The 8,533-nt window shown below is 47.0% G+C and overlaps 1 protein-coding gene across 1 annotated transcript; it reads left to right on the top strand.

The window, feature by feature from the left end:
- The first annotated feature begins 1,204 nt into the window (after positions 1 to 1,204).
- On the top strand, positions 1,205 to 7,723 carry LOC142774290 (solute carrier family 2, facilitated glucose transporter member 8-like). Its single transcript, XM_075874687.1, has 3 exons — positions 1,205 to 1,511; positions 2,931 to 3,154; positions 7,430 to 7,723. Exons 1-3 carry the CDS (start codon positions 1,205 to 1,207, stop codon positions 7,721 to 7,723), a joined length of 825 nt encoding a protein of 274 aa, XP_075730802.1.
- Positions 7,724 to 8,533: the final 810 nt, after the last annotated feature.

Genomic DNA, 8,533 nt, shown 5'->3' with positions numbered 1-8,533 from the left:
GACCGCTCTCAGAACAAACGAAAGGGAAGGCGAGCTCAGCCTTTCAGACATCTGTAATTTGAAAGGCCGGTGCCTACCTCGCACATGCAATCAATGCTTAGTCCTTTACTTTTTCCTGCTGGCGTAATTACAGTAGTGACAAGGAAGTTAGCACACCCAAACTTTTGGAATAATACTTTGTCAGCGTAGATTTGAAGAAAACGACACAACAGATCAGTTTTTTTAACACGAAGGTGTTGTATGCCGGGGTCGACCACGGTTCCCCTGACGTATTTCCGTCACGAATATGACGTTGTAAATAGTATTAGCAGATCGGAAAGAAATAAACGAGAAGGCGTATCTCGCAATGCGGGGCGTCCAACCAGTGACCTTGCGCTCCTGAGCTAACGACGCTAACCAACGATCCTTTACGAACTTAATAATGGTGAGCCGTTTATATACACAATTTACAACTGGCAATTCTTTGATCTCAACAAACACAGCGCCTTTTCATTATGAGTAGCAAGATGGTACGACGGGCGCGTCTCTAAAGGTTCGTGCCGCGCCACCCCACGGGTCGCGATGAGCACGCGCCTCCACAAGGCATAGTCAAAGTGCGTATAGAAGTTCTCTGGCATCATGGCTCACTCACGCGCATGCATATCTCTAGATTTGGGCACTCAATACCTTGAAAGTTTACTTCTGAATTTACAGTAGCTAAAGAGAACATGAACGTCACTTCGCTCGTTGCCGCGGCCGCGTTACGAAAAGAGCATGCTGCTCATAGGCGAAAAAGTATGTATTGTGACAGTTCGCACTCGTCCTGTGCATACCTGTGCGCTCATTTTATGCGTCTTCCAGTTTGGCCAGCGCGCTTCAAGTGTCTAGCTTTGACAGTTGTTTGTCCACGCTCATCCTGTCTACGCTCATTTTGTGCGTGCTTTATGCTTCGGGTGGGCACTACAAGTTTAGGTCTTTTTGCCGTTCTTCCTGTGACATAATGCATTTCGTTCCTGTAACATACCTTTTTCGCCCTTGGGGTGAAACAATGCAGAATAGACGCTCGAATACCTCTACGAGAACACGTTTCACTTTCGCATTGCACCGATTCCCAGAAAGAAGGATGAGCCACGTTCTTTTCATTAATTGCAGGCCGTCGAAGACGAGACACACATCCCTGGCACCACGGCAGCACGCACAGGGGTCGACGCTGATGAGTCATTGCATGGATGCACTGTCGTCGCCACCGTTCAACACGGCCATGCAAGCGCTGCAGAAGCTGAAGCATCCGGTAAAAGGTGCTACACCGTTTAGCCAAATGGACAGCTTCAGGCCCTGTGGTCACCATGTGCGTGCCATGCTGATGGCTCTCTCAGGCACGTTGGCCGCCAGTATGGCTCTCGGCAACGCCTCGGCCGCCATGCCCTCCATCGAGCGCCGCTTCTGGCACGACGAACCGTCCAGCCCACCCGAAAATCGCTGGATCCCGGACAGCCTCTTCCTGGGTGCCACCGTTGGCGCTCTTGTCTCTGGTACGCGAGTTTCAGTTGTAGATATCTTGTCTGGTATATAGGCATAGCAGTGATTCCATCGTGATAACGGTTTTCTAGATAGTCGTTGCAACATATTCTCATGTTGCGCGTGATGGCAGTGCACAGCTGAAATTTAAGGGGCCCTAATGGTTATTGTGCAGGGCTCCCCGATGAACCTTTGGGAGCCACGTATGGGCTAACTACAGGGCAAATAAATACTATTGTTTTGTTCTACTCTCTCTGCGTTCTATTCTACGCTTGGCGGTCTGTGCCTCCGCAAGTAAGTTCGTCAGGACCCTTACTCTCCTGTAAATGCCGAGACCATGAAGACTTTCATGGTTGAAGTGTTTAGTATATTCATTTCTGAGAATAACTTGGACCTTGCACTCTTCGGGGGAAATAGCAACGCTAATCTGCAGATGTCAATTCTAAATATACAGTTTCTTTTTTTTTCGGTTGTGTCTTGACTCATAGGGTCTACATAGGATTGTTTGTAAAAGATAATACTGACGGCTATTATATCTGTGGAGCTCACCTAGATGCTTTCTAAGAAAATCTTTTAAAGATATATGGCACGAAGTGATGTGCAGGCCTGACTGCTGGGAGGTGTCGTGAGCCGCATGCGGCCCATGGGTCACGTGATTGAGACCCTTAATTTAGAGAATCAGTTGTTATGACGCCAGGTGTTGCGGTACTACACGTATTTTATAGCGTTCGTATGTGCGCTCTCGCAAGGCTGCATGCCTACGATGTCGTGTCGAGAGTCACGTTGGCTCATGCAGTAGTGAGGTGACTTTTTTGCAACTTATAACTGTGAAACCAACATTGGCCTATAATCTCCAACACCCGAAAGCATTATGCTATGTTTCAATCTGCAGTATTCAACATTATATGCTTGCTGTGATGGGTGCAACAAAGCGCTCTGCCGTTGGTGTTGACATGTCTTCAACGCATTGAATTCTACACGCATGAACATTGCCGATTACGTATATGTTTTCTCGCCGACTTTTCTTTTTCGAGAAACGCATGAGGCCTACAAGCTATTCTCGTAAAATTCTCCCTGTTGTGTATTGCTCATCATGCAGTCAGTGACCCTATAATCTCCAACACCCGAAAGCATTATTCTATGTGTCAATCTGCAGTATTCAACATTATATGCTTGCTGTGATGGGTGCAACAAAGCGTTCTGCCGTTGGTGTTGACATGTCTTCAACGCATTGAATTCTACACGCATGAACATTGCCGATTACGCATATATGTTTTCTCGCCGACTTTTCTTTTTGGAGAAACGCATGAGGCCTACAAGCTATTCTCGTAAAATTCTCCCTGTTGTGTATTGCTCATCATGCATTCAGTGATTTGTGGCGGGAATATGTATTTTTCACGTTGGTTTTTAATTTATGCTTGTTGGCAATGAAGGAATTCTGCTGCACCTTGCGGGCCACCGAAGGACCCTGCTGCTGAGTTCGGGTGGCCTAACTAGCTTCTGGGTGTCCTTGATGCTGGCGAACAGGGTCACCATGATAGTCGTCAGCCGTGTGGCCATCGGCATTTGCATGGGCGTCATGACCAACTGCGTCTGCCTTTACGTCACTGACGTCGCTCCTCCAGCCAAGAGAACACTCTACGGAGGCCTCGTTGAGGTTTGTATCATCCCAGCTATATGAAAGAGACACGCATAATGAGGTAACGAAAACTGCCATTAAGTAGGACTGAGTTCAGTAAAATTTGCTGGGAGGCTGTAAGGGCTGCAGGGCTTATGCTCATGGAACACCTCCCACACTACAGATAAAAGTGCGAGGACGGGTCCACATGCAGCAGCCTGCGCAATAAATTTTTATTTAGGGCAGATGGTCTACTAGGGCCGAAAGAACCCCATCAGCTGCAGGTTAAAGTACGTACCACAAAAAAATTTGCAGATTCCATGTACCTAGGAATCGGCGTTGTGCAAAGCTTGCGGAGGGAAGGTGACGATGTTGAAATTTTTCTTTTTATTGAGCGACACGTCATGAAATGACGCTAAATATAAGTACAAATGTTGCACGCACAGACATATGATGAAGAGTTGCAGACGTTTATATAACCAGTTGTTTGAACTTGCGCAATGATGTCAACTGGAACATGCGTATTAGCAACACCAGAAGCTGATATGAAGCGCTAATGCTCGTGAAGATGCTGGCCCTGGACACTGCTACATAAATCAACTTCAGCGCATGGCAACTAACCACAATTGACGTTAACCCGACGTGACGGCTGTATAAAAAAAGCACATAAATTTGGGTAGGCAGCACTGCAACCACTATTGAAGTTTCGAGAAGATTAGCGTCTATTTCAAATGTAGTTCCGAGACCTTGCGAAGCTCTATACTATAATGCTTGACTGCCACGCAGACTGCTTGGGTTTGAGTCCTGCTGGGATTGTGAAATTTATTATTTGCGTTCGTCGGGGGGTCAACGCTGCCAATGTCAGGTTTTCCTTAACACTGACATTTATTGTATGCCTTCGTTGAATCGACGCTACCGATGTCGGGTATCGCTTAACGCGCACGCGTTGAAAGTACCCATGTGTGTTCTCATCGTTGCTGGGTAGATATTAAGTGCCAATCACCTGTGGCACACACCCGCATACTAGCGGCACACACCCGCCCGTAGGTATATGCCACTGTCTGGCGGGAAGTGTTTGACGACGTACGCGACGGGATTGGGGCATTATGCATGCCTTGACTAGCGCGTCATATTTGTCAAACCATGTTACCCTCCCATGCTAATTTTGGTGCACGCTATGTTAAGGGGGTGACGACGAGAGCACCCACACCTAAGCGGCTACAGAGCTAAATATTCGCTGAAAGTCGCCGAAGTTCGCTGAGAATTCCTTTGTTATTAAAAACAGGATGTGACAAGTACACAAGCGCACTAAGGAATTCGGCGTGACACGTTCCCTTCCACCGAAGGTCTGGCCACTTTACGATAGTTCTCGTTTTTTTCATCTCAAGCAAATAACATGCGATGTCTTTCTTTACATACTGCAGGCTCTTTGAGCATCTATCTATCTATCTATCTATCTATCTATCTATCTATCTATCTATCTATCTATCTATCTATCCGCCAACGTCTGGGTGATCTCGTGATCACCCCCTTGGCGTAAACTGAAATTAGTATGGGAGGGTAAGATGGTTTGACGAATACGACTCACTGGTCATGGCATGAAAAATGGCAATCCCGTCGCGTAGGTCGTCAAACGCTTTCCTTCAGACAGTGGCACATACCCACGGGCGGGTATGTGCCACTGGTATGCAGGTACGTGCCACAGGAGATAGACAGTTATATCTACCAAGGAACTGCGAGAACACACAAGGGTAGTTTTAAGGCATGAGCATCAATTAAAAGCCGATGTCGTTAGCATGGACTTAACAAATGCAAAGAATAAATGCAAGGATATCACCAGGAATCGGAGCTTTGCATTCTGCGTGGCAATCAAGTATTATACTACAGAGCCAAGCGAGGTCTTGGAACTATATTTTTAAATGTAGCGTAATGTACATGAGACGACAATTTTGGCTATCTAACTTTATAATCATTCTATATATACTCTTATGCTTTAACCGTCATGTCCGGTTAATGCCAATTGTAATTATGCGCCAACTGCTGACGTTGATTTATGTAGCAGTGTTTAGGGCTACCATCCTCGCGAGCACCAGCGCAAGCACCAGCGTTCGTATCAGCTGACCGCTTCTGGTGTTGCTAATATCCAAGTAGCTGTTGGCATCCTTGTGAAACAGTGAAGAAGTGCAGGGCTAGTATAAACATTATGTGGCTGTGTTACGTATGTCTGTGCGTACTTATAATTAACACCACTTCGTAATGTTTTGCTGAATATAAAAATCACAACACAGTCACCTTCCATTCGCTTGCTTCGCATAACATCAATTAAGGTACGTGGGGTATGCTGACCTTTTTTAAAGACGATAGTCTTTCTTGGGGACCTTCGACGGAAAAATTTGGTCTGCCTGCCTGCCTGCCTGCCTGCCTGCCTGCCTGCCTGCCTGCCTGCCTGCCTGCCTGCCTGCCTGCCTGCCTGCCTGCCTGCCTGTCTGTCTGTCTGTCTGTCTGTCTGTCTGTCTGTCTGTCTGTCTGTCTGTCTGTCTGTCTGTCTGTCTGTCTGTCTGTCTCACTGTCTGTCTGTCTGTCTGTCTGTCTGTCTGTCTGTACATTTGTCTATTTGTCCGCCCTAACGATGCCTCAAACGTCACCGAACGGCTAACCCCATCCACAGTGCCCACCAATATTGCTCAAGCATACCGATGATAATGCTCTGTCGCGGTCTCCACTATCTACAGACATTGCAATAATGAGCCAGAAGACATTGCGCCAGAAAGACACCCACGACGACGACCATCCTCCTGCAGCAAGGTTCGTTCAGGGGCACTTGTTGGCTTCATGTACCATCCTGCACTCCTCTTTTAACGCCCAAGTTACTCTCCAATTATTACGGTCCCTACCGCGTGGTTGAGTGTGCATAGCCCGTGAACTACGCTATCGTACCTCTCACGCCACCGAACGACTATCGTCAGCGTGGACGTGATAACGTCCACGTAGACCACCTCAAGCCGTACTTCAAGCAGCTTGTTCCCACCTGTTAGATTGCCAGGATGGGTTCATATTTTTCGATGGGGGCAATTATAATGTAAAAAGACGTTAATATGAGGGTCTAAATTGTCACCGCCATGAGACGAAGGCACAAAATTGGCACTCAAGCACAACAATCTCGGCCTGCCTGCATACATTTCGGGCGACCACCCGCTTTCTTGGCTTGCTCAACAACAACAACAACAACAACAACAACAAAACAACATCAACAACAACAACAATAATAATAATAATAATAATAATAATAATAATATGAAAAGCTGTGACACGATTTTCGGCGCAAAAATGCGTACTGTTGGTCCTCGGAAAACGGCGGAAAGTTCAGGAGAAAACATTCGCGATTCACGCCTGGTTTTTCTCAGCACTCTTTCGCCGTCTGCAGTCAGCCAACTGTAGCTGAATTTCTACACCACTGCGCTACGTGTGCTAACACTGAATTGCTTTGTAAAATGTTCCTAGGAGCGATTGCTACACTCTTGCAGCTGCGTGCTGGTTAGTAAGCGTTCTTTTCAGATGATGAATGAATGAATCATTAGCCAGGGGTACCTATAACCAGGTCAGTGTTATTCTACTTATGGGTTGTAGTATTCGTTGGTGATCAAGCCAAAATACACATTTTCCTTCCTGTCATCGCCATCTGCTCCTTGCGAATAGCACATTTTGTGATCTCTCCCATAGATAGCTGCTTTGCGGACAAGCCCTATAAAGCTCAGTGTGAACCAATCGCTTCCCAAAATGAGCAACCTGTCCAAGTGTTTCCATCAATTGCACACTGTGTTATTGGTAGGGTGGCTACAATGAAATGAATCGAACAGATGATTAGCCCAAAGAGAGCATGTAGAAGATTCATTGTTATATTTAGCTTTAGTGTGACAATGATGGTGTAAATTGACAAATTACCTTTCCCGTATGTGGTATCTAAACCCACAACCTTCAAATTACGAGTCTGAGGCTCTACCATTTGAGTGGATGTAGTATAAACTATCCATATTCAAACAAAATGTTCAATGTTGAAGTTGGATGAATCGGAGGGAAACCACATTTTAGCGACTTTTTCGAAGTTTTATAGAACCAAGATATTCTAGTGCTATATTGAGAAGCATGTGCAGTCGTTAAAACAGACTCGGAGCCAATTGTATATAATAACACCCAGCTATTTGCAACATAAATAAAATCAGCTCATGCGTGGATCGCATACAAAATTAGAAAATTACCTGTAAACAATTAAAATCAATTTGTCTTGACAGTGCTTGCGATGATTGTGGCATGTAGGTGTCGACAAGTGTGGGCATGCTGTGTGCGTACGCCATGGCTGGCTTCGCATGGCAGCAACAGGCGGTCGGCTGCGCGATGGCCTCGGTTCCCATGCTGGCTTTGCAGCGCTATGTGATCGAGAATCCGCGGTGGCTGATGTCCAAGCACCTTTCACTGGACGCAGACACGTCCGTGATGCGCCTGTACGGTCTCGATCCTCCACCCGACTTCCGCGAGAGGAAGAAAAAAGGAGCCGAGGAGCATAAACCAGCCTCTACTTCCAGCCGCCTGTGGCCCAGTGACGTAAGGTAGGGAAGCTGTGCTGTGGACATTGGACTGGTCAAAATCGAATTCTGTGAACACACTAACATGTGTTTTTTGACTACTCATTGTTTTATACCATAACATAGGATGTGTGAGCGTTTTCAGGCTCTTCCGCGCATGGCCCATGACGGTGATTTTGGCATAATACTGGTCACGTCGCTCCAACCGCTTCCTTCACTGCAGGGGTCTCACTCCAACTCAGCTCAGCGAGCAGGAGGCAGTACCAATTTAGTCTCCCAAGGCCCGGGACATTGAAGAGGTCAAAGTGAGTGGGAGAAGGGAGGTCGAAGTTTTAAAAAATGGCAGCATATCTACAGAGTGAATGATGGAGCTTTGGGCGAAGCATCCGTCCATCCATTCGTTCTTGCTTCTGTCCGTCCATGCGTCCGTCTGTGTGACCGTCCGTGCGTCCATTCGGCCGTCTATGCGTGCGCCTGTTCGTGCGTCCACACGTCCATTTGTGCGTCCGTCCCCGCGTTCGTCCATGCATCCGCCCCTGCGTCCGTCCATGCGTCCATCCGTCGGTGCAGCCATCCGTGAGTCCGTCCATGCATCTCTCTGTGTGTCTGTTCGTCCTTCTATTCAACACTCCAAGTACCACCATATCGCATATTTTCATCATATATTCCCGATATAGAAGCACCACCATACAGCGGACATTCCAAGGACTAAACGAGATGTGGCACACGCACACTTTCGTACGGCTTGCGCATCGGGTCTACTTCCCACCTTTAACCACCTCGACTTCATGGTATATACTAGTTCACTGTATTCATGGCACTGCGGCCCAACGCTCGC

Source organism: Rhipicephalus microplus, chromosome 10, assembly GCF_043290135.1.
Source record: "Rhipicephalus microplus isolate Deutch F79 chromosome 10, USDA_Rmic, whole genome shotgun sequence".
Lineage (NCBI taxonomy): Eukaryota > Metazoa > Arthropoda > Arachnida > Ixodida > Ixodidae > Rhipicephalus > Rhipicephalus microplus.
The sequence above is the reverse complement of the archived record's forward strand: the minus strand, read 5'-3'. Positions and strand labels throughout refer to the sequence as shown.

Bases quoted from the DNA above. Each gene is read 5' to 3' on its own strand.
- LOC142774290 (XM_075874687.1), top strand. From the start codon at position 1,205: ATGGATGCACTGTCGTCGCCACCGTTCAACACGGCCATGCAAGCGCTG. The intron at 1,512-2,930 runs GTACGCGAGTTT...TTGGCAATGAAG, and splicing joins CGTTGGCGCTCTTGTCTCTG to GAATTCTGCTGCACCTTGCG. The intron at 3,155-7,429 runs GTTTGTATCATC...TGTGGCATGTAG, and splicing joins TCTACGGAGGCCTCGTTGAG to GTGTCGACAAGTGTGGGCAT.